The sequence below is a fragment of the Lepidochelys kempii genome, chromosome 11, assembly GCF_965140285.1.
Source record: "Lepidochelys kempii isolate rLepKem1 chromosome 11, rLepKem1.hap1, whole genome shotgun sequence".
Taxonomy (NCBI): Eukaryota; Metazoa; Chordata; order Testudines; family Cheloniidae; genus Lepidochelys; species Lepidochelys kempii.
In genome coordinates, this window is record NC_136390.1 from 355,703 (window position 1) to 371,051 (window position 15,349).

At 49.6% G+C, this 15,349-nt stretch overlaps 1 protein-coding gene across 9 annotated transcripts in view; it reads right to left on the reverse strand.

Moving 5' to 3' along the window:
• The window catches only part of SLC4A3 (solute carrier family 4 member 3), an 81,252-nt gene that overhangs the window by 30,462 nt on the left and 35,441 nt on the right, over positions 1-15,349 (reverse strand). For 8 of the 9 annotated variants that reach the window (XM_073304800.2, XM_073304803.2, XM_073304801.2 and 5 more), the window contains 3 exons: positions 13,799-13,934; positions 12,460-12,640; positions 10,793-10,892 (listed from right to left, as the gene is read on the reverse strand). In XM_073304800.2, the coding sequence (XP_073160901.2) occupies positions 10,793-10,892; positions 12,460-12,640; positions 13,799-13,934 (417 nt within the window). The remainder of the gene's footprint in view (positions 1-10,792; positions 10,893-12,459; positions 12,641-13,798; positions 13,935-15,349) is intronic. The other variant, XM_073304802.2, reaches the window with a different exon arrangement.

Here is a 15,349-nt window from a genome sequence, read left to right on the forward strand (position 1 = left end):
CCCACAGCTGGAGTCCCAAGACCCCCCTGCCCTGCTCACCTCCCATGGCCGGAGCCACAAGCCCCCGTCCCCCTGCCCTCCTGCTGGTCGCAGGAGCCCGGGGCTGGCTGAAGCCCGGAGGGCCCCCTCCCCACTTGGAGGAGCCCCAGGCTGGACGAAGCCCTGAGCGCCTCCCACCTTGGCTGGAGGAGCCCCAGGCTGGCTGAAGCCCCGAAACTCCCCCTGCCTGGAGGGCAGAGCCTCACCTGGCCAGTTATACCCACCACCCATGGCAGGGTTCCAAACTCCATCTCACCAGTGCCATATACGGAGGTAAAATCACCTCCTACTCGCTACTTTTGTTTATGCGTCTGTGACAGAATGCAGGCCAACAGCACTTGTACTAGCATTCTGATCACTGGGTCACCCTGGAGTAAACCTCATGGCAAAATTGTGCCCAGATGATATATTTGGGGATGGGCTGGAGAGAGCTACAACTCACTAGCACAGGAAGGAAGTGCGTGAGGGAAAGACAGACACTGGCAGGCTTTTGAGAGTCAGAGCCAAGAGCGACCTTTTGAGGGAAGATACCTTCTGTCTCCCCTATCCTTGGCGGAGTGAGCTAGGCAATGTATGCCATGATAAGTACAGAGCGTCACCAGTTTGTAAGGGCCATGTGGAAAGAACACCGTAAATAAAATGCACAAGATGTTTGACCAGAAGAATGTCTGAGTGGTTTGTGGCTAGACAAGAGACAGGAGCAGGACAACACAATGTCACAACATCCCAGGACCGTATTAGCACTTTTTGCCACAGCATTACACTGGCAGCTCATGTTGAGTTGTTTGGCCACTATGACCCCTAAATCCTTTTCAGAGTCACTGCTTCCCAGGATACAGGCCCCATTTCTGTGGGTGTGGCCTGCATTCCTTGTTCCTGGATGTACAACTCTGTATTTGTGTTAAAATGTATTTTGTTTCCATGGATCCAGCCTTGAGCGAGGGTGTCTCCAGGTGGTCTTATACTTCTCACCTTGTCTAAAGAGGGTGTTCGTGATAATCATGCCACTTTCTAAAGCATTTGCTCAAGAGGAGGATGCCGTTGGAGTTAGCTTTTCCTACTCCTTTTCCAATAGTGCCATTCCAGAGATCTGACTCCTGCCCGACACTAGCGTTAAAATCTCCAAGGAGAATGATCTTGTCCTCCTTGGGAATGTTGGTCAAGACTTTGTCAAGATCTGTATAGAACTGCTCCTTGATATCCGCGATAGAATCAAGTGTTGGGGCATATGAGTGTTGCTGAGCTCAGGACGAAGAGTCATAAGACATTCATTGTTTCCTACCGGCAATTCTGTAAGCTGAATGACAAACTTATTCCTAACAGCAAAACCGACACCATGAATGCACCTGTCCTTTGCAGATTTTCCTTTCCAGAAAAACGTATAGCTTCCACCTTCTCCTTTCAGTTGACCTTCATCTGGGCACCTTGTCTCACTCAGGGCAGTGACACTGATGTTATATCTCACAAGTTCCCTGGCGACGACAGCAGTTCTTCTTTCTGGCCGTATGTTATCTTTGTTATCCATTAGGGTGCGAACATTCTATGCAGCAAAAGTCACTGTCTTTTTATAGCTTCAACCGCCGGCAGAGTGATCCCACTGGATGTGGTAATCCAGCCAGAAGTGTATAAGACAGCCTAGGCTTAGGGCACCTTTTCTAGCCCTCTCCCCATGTGGGATGAGCAGAGGTGTGATAAATGAAGGGGGGTAGCTACCTTTTATGGACACCCTGCCAGCCAGTTAGCTATAAAATCCCTGTTAGTAGCTGTTCTCTACTTGCTTCACCTGTAAAGGGTTAAAAAGTCGGACTGCGTGCATAGATAAGGGGAAAAAGAAAAGGAGGACTTGTGGCACCTTAGAGACTAACCAATTTATTTGAGCATGAGCTTTTGTGAGCTACAGCTCACTTCATCGGATGCATACCGTGGAAACTGCAGCAGACTTTATATACACACAGAGAATATGAAACAATACCTCCTCCCACCCCACTGTCCTGCTGGTAATAGCTTATCTAAAGTGATCATCAAGTTGGGCCATTTCCAGCACAAATCCAGGTTTTCTCACCCTCCACCCCCCCACACAAATTCACTCTCCTGCTGGTGACAGCCCATCCAAAGTGACAACTCTCTACACAATGTGCATGATGTGGACTATAAGCCGTCAAGAACACTATCCCTGATAATGTCACGGCTAACCTGGTGGCTGAACTTTGTTACTTTGTCCTTACCCATAACTATTTTACATTTGGGGACAATGTATACCTTCAGATCAGCGGCACTGCTATGGGTACCCGCATGGCCCCACAGTATGCCAACATTTTTATGGCTGATTTAGAACAACGCTTCCTCAGCTCTCGTCCCCTAAAGCCCCTACTCTACTTGCGCTATATTGATGACATCTTCATCATCTAGACCCATGGAAAAGAAGCCCTTGAGGAATTCCACCATGATTTCAACAATTTCCATCCCACCATCAACCTCAGCCTGGTCCAGTCCACACAAGAGATCCACTTCCTGGACACTACAGTGCTAATAAACAATGGTCACATAAACACTACCCTATACTGGAAACCTACTGACCGCTATTCCTACCTGCATGCCTCCAGCTTTCACCCTGACCACACCACACGATCCATCGTCTACAGCCAAGCTCTGCGATACAACCGCATTTGCTCCAACCCCTCAGACAGAGACAAACACCTACAAGATCTCTGTCAAGCTTTCTTACAACTACAATACCCACCTGCGGAAGTAAAGAAACAGATTGATAGAGCCAGAAGAGTTCCCAGAAGTTACCTACTACAGGACAGGCCTAACAAAGAAAATAACAGAACGCCACTAGCCGTCACCTTCAGCCCCCAACTAAAACCCCTCCAACGCATTATTAAGGATCTACAACCTATCCTAAAGGATGACCCAACACTCTCACAAATCTTGGGAGACAGGCCAGTCCTTGCCTACAGACAGCCCCGCAACCTGAAGCAAATACTTACCAACAACCACATACCACACAACAGAACCACTAACCCAGGAACTTATCCTTGCAACAAAGCCCGTTGCCAACTGTGCCCACATATCTATTCAGGGGACACCATCACAGGGCCTAATAACATCAGCCACACTATCAGAGGCTCGTTCACCTGCACATCCACCAATTGATATATGCCATTATGTGCCAGCAATGCCCCTCTGCCATTTACATTGGTCAAACTGGATAGTCTCTACGTAAAAGAATAAATGGACACAAATCAGATGTCAAGAATTATAACATTCATAAACCAGTTGGAGAACACTTCAATCTCTCTGGTCACGCAATCACAGACATGAAGGTCGCTATCTTAAAACAAAAAAACTTCAAATCCAGACTCCAGCGAGAAACTGCTGAATTGGAATTCATTTGCAAATTGGATACTATTAATTTAGGCTTAAATAGAGACTGGGAGTGGCTAAGTCATTATGCAAGGTAGCCTATTTCCCCTTGTTTTTTCCTCCCCCCCCCCCCCCCAGATGTTCTGGTTTAACTTGGATTTAAACTTGGAGAGTGGTCAGTTTGGATGAGCTATTACCAGCAGGAGAGTGAGTTTGTGTGTGTATGGGGGTGGGGGGGTGAGAAAACCTGGATTTGTGCTGGAAATGGCCCACCTTGATTATCATGCACATTGTAGGGAGAGTGGTCACTTTGGATGAGCTATTACCAGCAGGATAGTGAGTTTGTGTGTGTGGTTTTTGGGAGGGGGGTGAGAGAACCTGGATTTGTGCAGGAAATGGCCCAACTTGATTATCATGCACATTGTGTAGAGAGTTGTCACTTTGGATGGTCTATCACCAGCAGGAGAGTGAATTTGTGTGGGGGGGTGGAGGGTGAGAAAACCTGGATTTGTGCTGGAAATGGCCCAACTTGATGATCACTTTAGATAAGCTATTACCAGCAGGACAGTGGGGTGGGAGGAGGTATTGTTTCATATTCTCTGTGTGTATATAAAGTCTGCTGCAGTTTCCACGGTATGCATCCGATGAAGTGAGCTGTAGCTCACGAAAGCTCATGCTCAAATAAATTGGTTAGTCTCTAAGGTGCCACAAGTACTCCTTTTCTTTTTGCGAATACAGACTAACACGGCTGTTACTCTGAAACAGGTAAAGGGAAGTGAGTGGGCACCTGGCCAAAAGAGCCAATGGGAAGGCTAGAACTTTTTAAAATTGAAACAAGACTCCCCATTTGTCTGTCTGTGGTTGTTCTCCCGGAGAAGGGACACAGAGCAGAGCCAGGAATGAAAAATCATCAAATCATCCCTAGAAACTACTCATTTGAAACCCCCGATATGTAAGTAGATCAGGAAATGTCTAGGAAGATGCAATTAGGTTTGTCTCTCATTTCTTTATGGCTTGTGGACTCCCCTGTATTAACCCCAGGTGCTTTTGTTTTGCTTGTAACCTTTAAGTTGGACCTCAAGGAAGTTATTTTGATGCTTAATCCTTATAAGTGGTTCTTTTTAAAATCTAGCAATAGTCTGAGTTTTTAGATGTATTTTCTTTCTTTTGGTTTTTAATAAAATTTACCTTTTTTAAGAACAAGATTGGATTTTTGTGTCCTAAGAGGTCTATGCACATGCTGTTTAATTAGCTGGTGGCAACAGCTGATTTCCTTTGTTTCTTTCTCAGCTCTTCCCCGGAGGAGGGGTTGTGAAGGGGCTTGTGGATACCCCACAGGAAGGAATTCCCAAGTGCTTCTTCCTGGGTTCTCAAAGGGGGTTTTTTTGCGCTTGGGTCATGGCAGCATCTACCCATCCAAGGTCAAAGAAAAAAGCTGTAACCTTGGGAGTTTTATTCCAGCCTGAAGTGGCCAGTATTAATTTTTAGAATCCTTGCGGGCCCTCACTTTCTGCACTGAAAGTGCCAGAGTGGGGAATCAGCCTTGACAACAGGGGATCCTAAAGAGGACTGCTCAGTCACGATAGTAGCTGCTGAATTGCACCCATCTCAGTCCAGGTGCCAGATGACCATCTATCGCCGCCTATGTGCAGATTCGTGGCTAGGGACTGCCAGATTCACTAATCCTGTCCCTGTCCCCTGTCACCACTAGTCCATCACCGCAGGGCTAGGAAAAATATTATTTCCCATGGTAGAAGCCTGTGCATGATTTCTTTTAACGTGGGGAAGCTGGTGCACCTACAGTGACCACACAATCATGACAGCTTGGAGGTATGAGGCCCAGTGGCAGGGAAAGTCCAAGACGACTGGAGATCTCCACTTGCTGCAGCCTTCATGCACTTTCACAGCCGTTGAGATCCAAGGACCCTCTTCCACCTGATCCACCATTAAGGACTTGGGGGATTGGACCATGCTTTGTCTGGGACCTCCCCTTAGACCTATTCACCTTGGGAAACCCTACCACAAACATGAAGCTCCCGACAACTTAGCTCTGAGGATCACTGGAACACGCAAGCCCCTTCACCACAACAAGATGATGGTCCCCAAATAGGGGCTGCTATGCCTACAGCTGATGATGATAATGAAAATCTCTGGAAGGGATTAAAGACTGCCATTCTCTCTGCATGTGCTGAGTCCATTGGCTATGTCACCCGCCATCACCAAGATTGGTTTGATGAGAATGATGCTGAAATTCAAGGCCTGCTTGACCAGAAAATAAAAGCTCATCGCATGTGGCAAAATGACATATCACACCAGCAGAAGAAAGAGTCATACAAGCAACTTAAGGCTAAAACCCAAAGGAAAATCCGTGACATCAAAAATAAGTGGTGGCAAGAAAAGGCCAAGGAGATAGAGCTTTATGTTGATAAACATGACATGAGGAGGTTTTTTTCAGGCAATAAGGGCCATTTATGGCCCATGTTCCCATAGACACACATCACTCCAAGCCCAAGATGGTTCAACGTATTTTAAGGACAGCGAAGCCATCAAAGCCAGATGGAAGGAGCATTTTGAGTTACTCCTGAACCGTGAGTCAACTGTCTCTGATGCCACTATTGAATCTATACCTCAACAACATGAAAGGAATCTCTTGCTGACCCCCCCGCCCCCGAAGAAATAACGCGAGCCACTATGAAAACTAACAACAACAAGTCAGCAGGGCCAGATGGCATACCAGCTGAAGTCTATAAGTTTGGAGGTGAAGAACTGGTAGGGAAGCTCCACAAACTTTTTTTTTTCATACCTGGTATAATGAGAAGATTCCAGAAGACTTGAGAAATGCTAACATTGTTACAATCTTTCAGAAAGGAGATAAGTCAGAGTGTGAAAATTATTGAGGCATTGCCTTGCTATCTACAGCAGGGAAAATTCTTGCCCGTATCCTCTTAAACTAATTACTTCCCCTTGCTGAGGAAATATTGCTGGAATCTCAGTGTGGTTTTAGACCGTCCAGTCGGACAACTGACATGATCTTCATTGACCGCCAAATCCAGGAAAAATCTTGGGAACAAAATCAGGGCCTGTTCATGGCTTTCATCGATTTGACAAAGGCCTTTGACTCTGTCAATCACGAAGCCCTGTGGAAGGTGCTGGCCAGGTTTGGCTGCCCTCCAAAATGTATTAAGGTCCTAAGACTTCTCCATTATCAGATGACTGCCACACAGTTCTCTGTAATGGTCTTGAGAAGGAACCTTTTGTCATCAAAACTGGGGTTAAGCAAGGATGCATTGTTGCCCTAACCCTGTTTTCCATCTACTTAGCAGTCACTTTTATCCTTGTTAAAGATCACTTCCCCAGCGGAGTTGATATTTAATACAGTATGGATGGGCGGCTCTTTAATCTTTGATGTCTCTACTCAAAATTTAAAGTCTTCAGGGTGTCCGTTACTGATCTTCAGTATGCTGATGATTGTGTTATCCTCGCGCACACTGAGAATGACCTTCAGCCCATACTGGATTTTCTTGCACAAGCTTACCGGAGCCTCACTCAATATTGAGAAGATTAAAGTGTTCTATCAACCTGCTTCAGGCCTTGCACATGACCCACCACAAATAACCATTGAGGGACAGACTTTGGAGACAGTCGAGCACTTTTGCTACCTCGGTAGTCAACTTTCTCAAAATGCAAAAATCGACAGTGAGACCCAGCACAGAATCCAGTGCACAAGTGTTTCCTTTGGGAAATTGCTCAGATGTGTTTTCATGGACCATGACCTATGGCAGGACACCAAGATCCAGGTCTATGAGACAATTGTTGTTCGTACACTCCTCTATGGATATGAAACCTTGGTGACCTATCAACAGCACCTAAAGAGTCTGGCAAAGTATCACCAACGATGCCTCTGGAAGATCCTTTGCGTCAAGTGGCAAGATCGCTGCACTAACGCCAGCATCCTCTCTGAAGCCAAGGTCACCAGCATGGAAGCAATGATCCTTCTGCATCAACTTTGCTGTGCCGGACATTGTGTGCGGATGCCAGACTCTCACCTCCCAAAACAAGACCGCTACTCTCAGCTCACCTATGGTCAGAGATCCCGTGGTGGTCATAGGAAATGCTACGAAGACACACTGAAAGCGCATCTTAAGAAAACTTATGTGGATATCACATGCTGGGAAGAGCAAGCCACCAAACAACCCCAATGGCATCCTATCCTCCATCAGGCAGTGGCCTGCTTCGAGGAGAAGCGCCTTGCCCTCAAAGCTGAAAAGAGGGAGAGCAGGAAGGAAAAAGAAATAACTTTCTCCCAGCAGGCAGCTGACCCACCACAAAATGTCTGTACCTACTGCAGGTGGATTTGCGGTTCCAGGATTGGACTCCTGAGTCATCTCAGGATCCATATGTAAATCCATGGTAAAGATCATCCTTGAATCGAGGGATCACCAATCAATCAATCACCACTGATATTGTACAGTGTCCTTTTTTAATCAGAATGTTGTGCAATATTAAGTCAAACATACATCGAGGCAGTTATCTCATCAAAGAATTAAATCAGGTTTGTTTGGCAAGACCATTCTCCAAAAAACAGTGATGATTGGTATTAATTATTTTCCAATCCTTTAATTTGTTATTAATTGAATCCCACACCAGCTTCTCCATTACGTTGCCTGGGACCGATGTCAAGCTAACCAGCCTACAGTTATCCCCATCAACCCCTTTGCACTTTTTGAATACTAGCACATTAGCATTCTTCCACCCTTCTGGAATTTCTTTGTTATTCCAGGATTTACTAATAATTAACAGCACCAGGCCAGCGATCTCCTCAGCTGATTCTTTTAGAATAATAGAAGATTTGGGTTGGAAGAGACCTCAGGAGGTCATCTAGTCCAACCCCCTGCTCAAAGCAGGACCAACACCAACTAAATCATCCCAGCCAGGGCTTTATCAAGCTGGGCCTTAAAAACCTCTAAGGATGGAGATTCCACCACCTCCCTAGGAAACCCATTCCAGTTCTTCACCACCCTCCTAGTGAAATAGTGTTCCCAAATATCCAACCTAGACCTCCCCCACTGCAATTTGAGACTGCTGTTCCTTGTTCTATCATCTGCCACCACTGAGAACAGCCAAGCTCCATCCCCTTTGAAACCCCCCTTCAGGTAGTTGAAGGCTGCTATCAAATCCAAACTCACTCTTCTCTTCTGCAGACTAAACAAGCCGAGTTCCCTCAGCCTCTCCTTGAAAGTCATGTGCCCCAGCCCAGTGATCATTTTCATTGCCCTCCGCTGGACTCTCTCCAATTGTCCACATCCTTTCTGTAGTGGGGTGTCCAAAACTGGACGCAATACTCCAGATGTGGCCTCACCAGTGCCCAATAGAGGGGAATAATCACTTCCCTCGATCCGTTGGCAATGATCCTACTAATTCAGCCCAATATGCCATTAGCCTTCTTGGCAACAAGGGCACACTGCTGACTCATATCCAGCTTCTCATCCACTGTAAGCCCCAGGTCCTTTTCTGCAGAACTGCTGCTTAGCCAGCGGGTCCTCAGCCTGTAGCAGTGCACGGGATTCTTTCATCCTAAGTGCAGGACTCTGCACTGGTCCTTGTTGAACCTCATCAGATTTCTTTTGGCAAACTCCTCCAATTTGTCTAGGTCTCTCTGGACCCTATCCCTACCCTCCAGCATATCTACCTCTTCCCCCAGATTAGTGTCATCTGTGAACTTGCTGAGGGTGCAATCCATTCCATCATCCAGATCATTAATGAAGATGTTGAACAAAACTGGCCCCAGGACCGACCCTGCTTGATACCGACTGCCAACTAGACATCGAGCCATTGATCACTACCCGTTGAGCCCAACAATCTAGCCAGCTTTCTATCCACCTTATAGTCCATTCATCCAATCCATACTTTTTAACTTGCTGGCAAGAATATTGTGAGAGACCGTATGAAAAGCTTTGCTAAAGTTTTAGGTCTCCCTGGTTCAAGTTATCCAGGCCTGCTGATTTAAAAATGTTTATCCCCAGTAGATGTTGTTTAACATTCTCCCCTTGGTTACTGATTGACCAAAAAGTACTTCATCATCTCCATGTGCTACGAGTACATCATCCCGCTTCTTTCCAAATACAGAACGGAAATACTTCTGCTTTCTCTGCATCATTAGCCATTTTACATCTCCAGCTAGCAACGGGCCTATACCATTGCTAAGATTTCTTTCATTCCTGATATCCTTAAAAATACCTGAATCAATGTTCTGCACTTCATAACTCCAAATTTACATTTCTTGGTATCCATTTCCCCTTCTTTTCATTGGCTATGGATTGCTTTTTCTATTCCTAGTAGTTCCTCACAGTCTCTTCTAGTCTTGATGAACCTAAATAATTTTGTGTCCTCTTATTTTTCCACCTCCCTGCTCACCCCTTTTCCTACGTCCCCATGCTCAGGGACGTCTCCACTTTCAACAGTTTCCTCTGAAGCCAGTTCCAATGATACCTCCTGACCCATTTCTTCCCCACCAAAATTCCTGAAGTAAGGAGTCTGCAGAAAGCAGACTGTAGGAAAGAGTCTGTAGGATGGGAGCTGGCCCCTCCCCTGCTCTAGAGTCTCCTTGTGAGAAGGAAGAATGTATCTGTACTGTCTCCACTGTGAGGTCCACACAGCCAGCAAGAGGCCACCCTGACCCTTCCTCAGCCAGCCCAAGTGCCTGGGGAAGTGTCATTCCACTGGCTATTGGGCAGCTTCTCATACCAAAACTCACACAGCACTGCAGGGTTCATACCAAATTCCACCGGTGAGGCTCAGGGCCTTTACCCAGCCTGCTTAAATAGGCTCTGAAACTGGCCCGAGCGTGCAGCTTTAAGCAGAGATGGGCAAAACAATTTGGAAATGCACCACACTGAAGTGTCACTGGAAAGTGAATCCAATGCTTGACAAGGTTCTGAAACGTTCAATGAAGGGTCACCACCCAATATTCCTCCCTCCCAGAAGGGGGTTGAGATGGGCAGAGCTAAACATTTGCCTGCCTCCCAGTCCCCACTCTACTCCCCACCATCCAAGCTGGGAGCAGCTCTTCCTGGGGAAGGTCCAGGGATATGCTGTCCCCCCTCAGGGCATGGCCTGGCAAGCTGACTGTAGCAGAGAGGCTTTTGGGGCCTGAAGGATACCCCCAAAAGCCACCAAGTCCCCCGTAAATGACAGCAGGAAGAGGCAAGAAGGAGCTATTGGAGGGAGGTTCTCAGGGCTTAGAAAGTGGCTCCCTCCCCCCTTAAAGTTTGGATAACAGGGATTGGCATCCAAATACTCCGGGCAGGTGAACGCATGTGTCTGGCTAGGCCCCAGCCTGGGCTCTGAACTGGGCCTTCCCAGTGGGGTTCTGACTGGCACTTCTTACCCACGAGGACCACGGACGCCTCAGCATCATCAGGAATCTTCTCCATCAGTTTCAGATATTTGCCACGATGCCCCTCGGAACTGTGCAGATGCAGATTTTTCTATCCCAGTCAGAAAGAAACAGGTGAGGACTGGACTCCCAGGACCGACTCCTCCCCTCCCCAGCCCCCTGCGTCACCGGGCCCGACTCCTTCCCACCCCCACCCAGCCCCCTGCATCACCATTTACACTGGGCCAGACTCCTCCCCTTCCCCACTCAGTGCTGCATGTCACTATTTACACCTGAGCCTTATTCCCCCCCTGCCCCCGCACTGCATGTTGCCATTTACACCTGGATCTAATTCCCCACCCCCTCATGTGTTGTCATTTACTCTTGGGCCTGATCCCCTGCCCCGCATTTCACCATTTACATTGGGCCTGACTCCCCCAGCTGCCCCTCACCATTTACATCCAGGCTCAACTCTCCCTGCACCATCATTTCACCTGAGCCCAAGTGCTGCCCCCCACCTCCACACACACACACACGTGCTGCAGGGCACCATTTACACTTGGGCCCAATCCCGCATCCTGCACAGCATGTCAGCATTTACACTTAGACCGGGGGGCGGGGGGGGTTAACTCATTAATGTTTATAAAGCACTTTAAAATCTGTGGGCAGAAGGTGCTGGGAAGGGCAGAGGCTGAGTAGTATATTTGTGTGCTGCAGCCATGTCTCGGGGGCCCAGCCATGGACCTGGGCCCCTTTGTTATGTATGTGTACAGCATCTGGCACAAAGGGAAGGTCCCTACCCCATGGAGCTCACAATCTAAGACAGGAGATGACATGTGGATACATCAAACCAGCAGGAACGCTTGGGTCCAGTAAAGTTGTTTTCTTGTCTCTGGACATCTGGGCATATGCGGCTGATTAGAAACTTCTCCAGGGTGACAAGCACAGTCTCTGAGCAACCCCCCAACCTGCTCTGCCCTTCTAATCACACAGAGGACTGACAAGATCCAAAAAGCGGCTTGGTGCCACAAGTCAGTTATTTCCTCCTCTGCTGTTGTGGCATATTGTCCCTCACCCCCCCAGGAGGAGCTGGCTCCAGACTTTCCCTGCACCAGTTCCATTCCTCTACCCTCGTCTTCACCCAGCTCCCCTTCAGCATCCTCACCAGTCTCTTGCTCATCATTAGCACCAACAAGAGACAGAGAGGCAGGCAGACTCAGAGGTGATGCAGCAGCCAGCCAGCCCTTGAATGAGGGCAGCAGCACTGCACTGTCTAGGGGAATGGTCCCAGACACAGTGCTGCCAGGGGAGCTGTCACTCACACCATAAATTAAGGCCAAGATTTATCAAAAATGGGAGTTTAAAATTAGATTCCTAAATCCATATTTAGGCACCTCAATAAGTGACCTGAATTCAAAGTGCTGGTTGCCTGCAACTGCTGCTGATTCAGTGGGAGCTGCCAGGCACTCAGCTCTTGTGGTGATCAGACCACTTATTCAAATGCCTAGATAGGGGTTTGAAAGCCTCACTCTTGGCTTCTGCTTTTTTCAATGGTGAGTTTCTAGCCCCCGAAGGGTGCGGGGTGGCACCCCAGGTCCCTGCCCCAAACAGCTCCATTGTAGGGCTTTGGGAGGTAGGCCAAAGGTAAAGCAATAACTTGCAAGTCCCCCTTCCCTCACCTCTTTGCACTCCAAGTCCTGGGCTCTGGGGTCCAGCATCTCGATGCGCTCCTCACCCATCAGAGGCACGCATGTGTCGGCCGTGTGGTTGTGGTTGTGATGGTGGTTCGCCACTATCGAATTCATACTGGAGCTAGAGTGGTTTCGGGGGAAGAACCCCTCCTTCTCATCATTGGGGTGGCTGGAAAGGACACCAGCAGCTTTCAAAAGTGCTAGTGGGAGTCAATGGGACAGTCACTGCCCTCCAGCTTCCTTTCAGAAGCAGGATGCTGGGACACTCCAGCGGCAGCAGCAGTTTCATGGGCTGCACTCAGCTGGCGCTTGCAGTTTGGGAGGCACGAATAGTTCATCCCCACAAACCAGCTGTGGCTGGGCAGGAGACGTATGAATTCCCACTCAGAGATTCTTCCAGTCTAGATAGGGCCCAGGCCCACTGGGGGAGCAGGTGGTGTTGGGAGACAGCAGCCCGGATCCAAGTGAACACAGGCACTGAACTCCCTCTGAATGCAGGAGACAGGTTTATGGCACTTGGCTAGGGCAGGGCAGGGCTGGGCTGGGCATCTGTGCCCTACGCTCCCTTTGCAAGAACCAGAAATAAAGCAACTGATCTCTGATCTGCTCCAATCACTTCAGGACGCTCCTCTCTGCTTGCTCCACCCCATGCCCCCTCTCACTGCCCCACTAGAGCCCTTTTACCTCATCATCATCTTGGCCCCACAGTCCCCACCTCGCTTTCCCTCAGGAGCCATTTCCTCACCACCTTGTCTCTGTTCACTCTCCTGGCTCCCTTCCCTTTCTATTCACCTTCCCCTGGCAATCTCTCAGGAGTCCCGTCCTGAGGGCCCTTCGCTAGCTCTTCTATTGCCTCCCCCGAGGCTCTGCTCTCCTCCCAATTCACCCACCCCACACCGCGGCCCTGCTACCTCTGCCCCAGCCTATGACACCCCCAGTCCCTCTCCCCCTCAGCATGGCCCTGCTTCCCTTGTGCCCCCAGGCTGTGACTCCTCCCTGCTCCCTTCACCTGCCCCCAGGCTCTGATCTCTCCCTGCTCCCCTCAGCATGGCCCTGCTCTGATGAACACTCCCAACCTTCCCCTCCATCACTCCCTCAGAGGCTCTGGTTCCTCCACTTCATCACCCACCACCAGGGCCAGGCCTTATTCTGAATTCAGGCTGTGAACTCCACCCCTTCCCTTTCTGTTCCCTCTACTGCCCCGGCTCCCTGAGCCTTTCACCTCTGATCCTGCTTCCAGCTCTCCACCCCGATTCTCTCCATCACTCCCCCATCCCCTCCTCACCCCCCTGCCCCCTCACGCAGTCCCCAGCTCCTGACCGCCTACCTGTGCTTGAGCAGAAGGGCACGCAGCACATTGGCTCTGTCCTCCCCTTTGATTTGGTCAGAGATAATCATGGTCTCCACCACGAGGTGAGCGATGCCAGGAAGGGTGGTTTGCTCCAGGTCCAGCAGCACAGCACCTGGGTGAGGGAGTGGGAGACAGCTGGTCACGGTGCCCACCTCCAGCATCCCCACAGACCCTGCCCAGATACTGGTGTCACCAGCTGGGAGAAAGCAAGCACCAGCACTGCCTTTAGGCAGGGCTCAATGAGGCCAAGGGGCCTGGCACTTCCCCCATAGCCAGCCAAATACACACTGGCATCAGCCACCTCCTCACACTCGCCCACCTCCCACACGTGCCTCTGCCCCTCACCGCCATTCACCCACATTGCACGCTAAGGGTTTCTCTGCACTGCAGTCAGAGGGCAGACTGCAGCACTGCAGAGATACCCAGGTTAGCTTTGAGCTACCTAGCCTGAAGAACAATTGCAGCGAAGCTGCAGCTGCATGGGTGGCAGTGTGGGCTGTGTGTAGCCAGGTACGTACGCGAGCCAGCGTGCCCACGGCTTTGCTGCTGTTGTTACCGGAGCTAGCTAGATGTGCGCCACACACCCCTCACCCATGAACACACCACTCTCCCCTCGCACTCTCATGTGTGCACTGCTCACCCCCACCACACCTATGTGCACACACGTACACACTCTACTGACCCTTCACACTCATTGTAACAGGATGGCTTGCCCCATGGGCTGGACTAAGCTAGCCCTGATTACAGGATGATCCCTCTGAGTGGAGTCAGATGACTCCAGTACAAAGGGAGAAGGAAGTGGCAGGGGACAGGAAAGCCCAAGAAACTGCAGTTATGTCTGTAGACCCTGAAGGACTCTGAGTCAGCAGGGGGAAACCTCAAGAAGCAGAAGAGTGAGGAAACTCTCCAGGCAGAGAGGCCTGGGAGAGACTGCAAAGGCTTGTGGAGAAGGCCAAACTCCAGGCAGGAGGTGCTGGGAAGCAGAAAGATGTCCCTCAGAAAGGTGGGGCTGGGATGAAGACTGTCAGTTCGTGTTCCGTTTTTGTGAGACTTTGTGTTATTTTGGATTCTTGGGAGACAGAGACCAAACTGGAGTTGGGGCCTAGAGGTCAGCATGCACCTGAGGGGACTGAACCCCAGGAGGGGATTGTTTGAACTACCTGTGAACTGAGTGAATACTGAAAGGGGCCTGCTTACTGGGGGGGGAAGCAGAGGTAAGGTGCTGCAGAGCCACCTCTGGCCACAAGGAGACACTCAGAAGGCGGCTGCCCATATTACATTCACACATGCACATGGCTTGCCCCACACACCCCCACCACGCATAACACATGCACTCCGGTCACCCCTCACACTCATGCCCAGGGACCAGACACCCTAACACACTCATACACCCGAGCCACTCCCCCCGCACCCATCAGTCACTCCTCCCTCACACTCATCCACACGCTTCCATTCAACTGCAACTTGCTGGTGGCCAAGCTATCCAGCGGGTCACGCAGACCCCTCAGGCCTTTGCACAGATGGGGC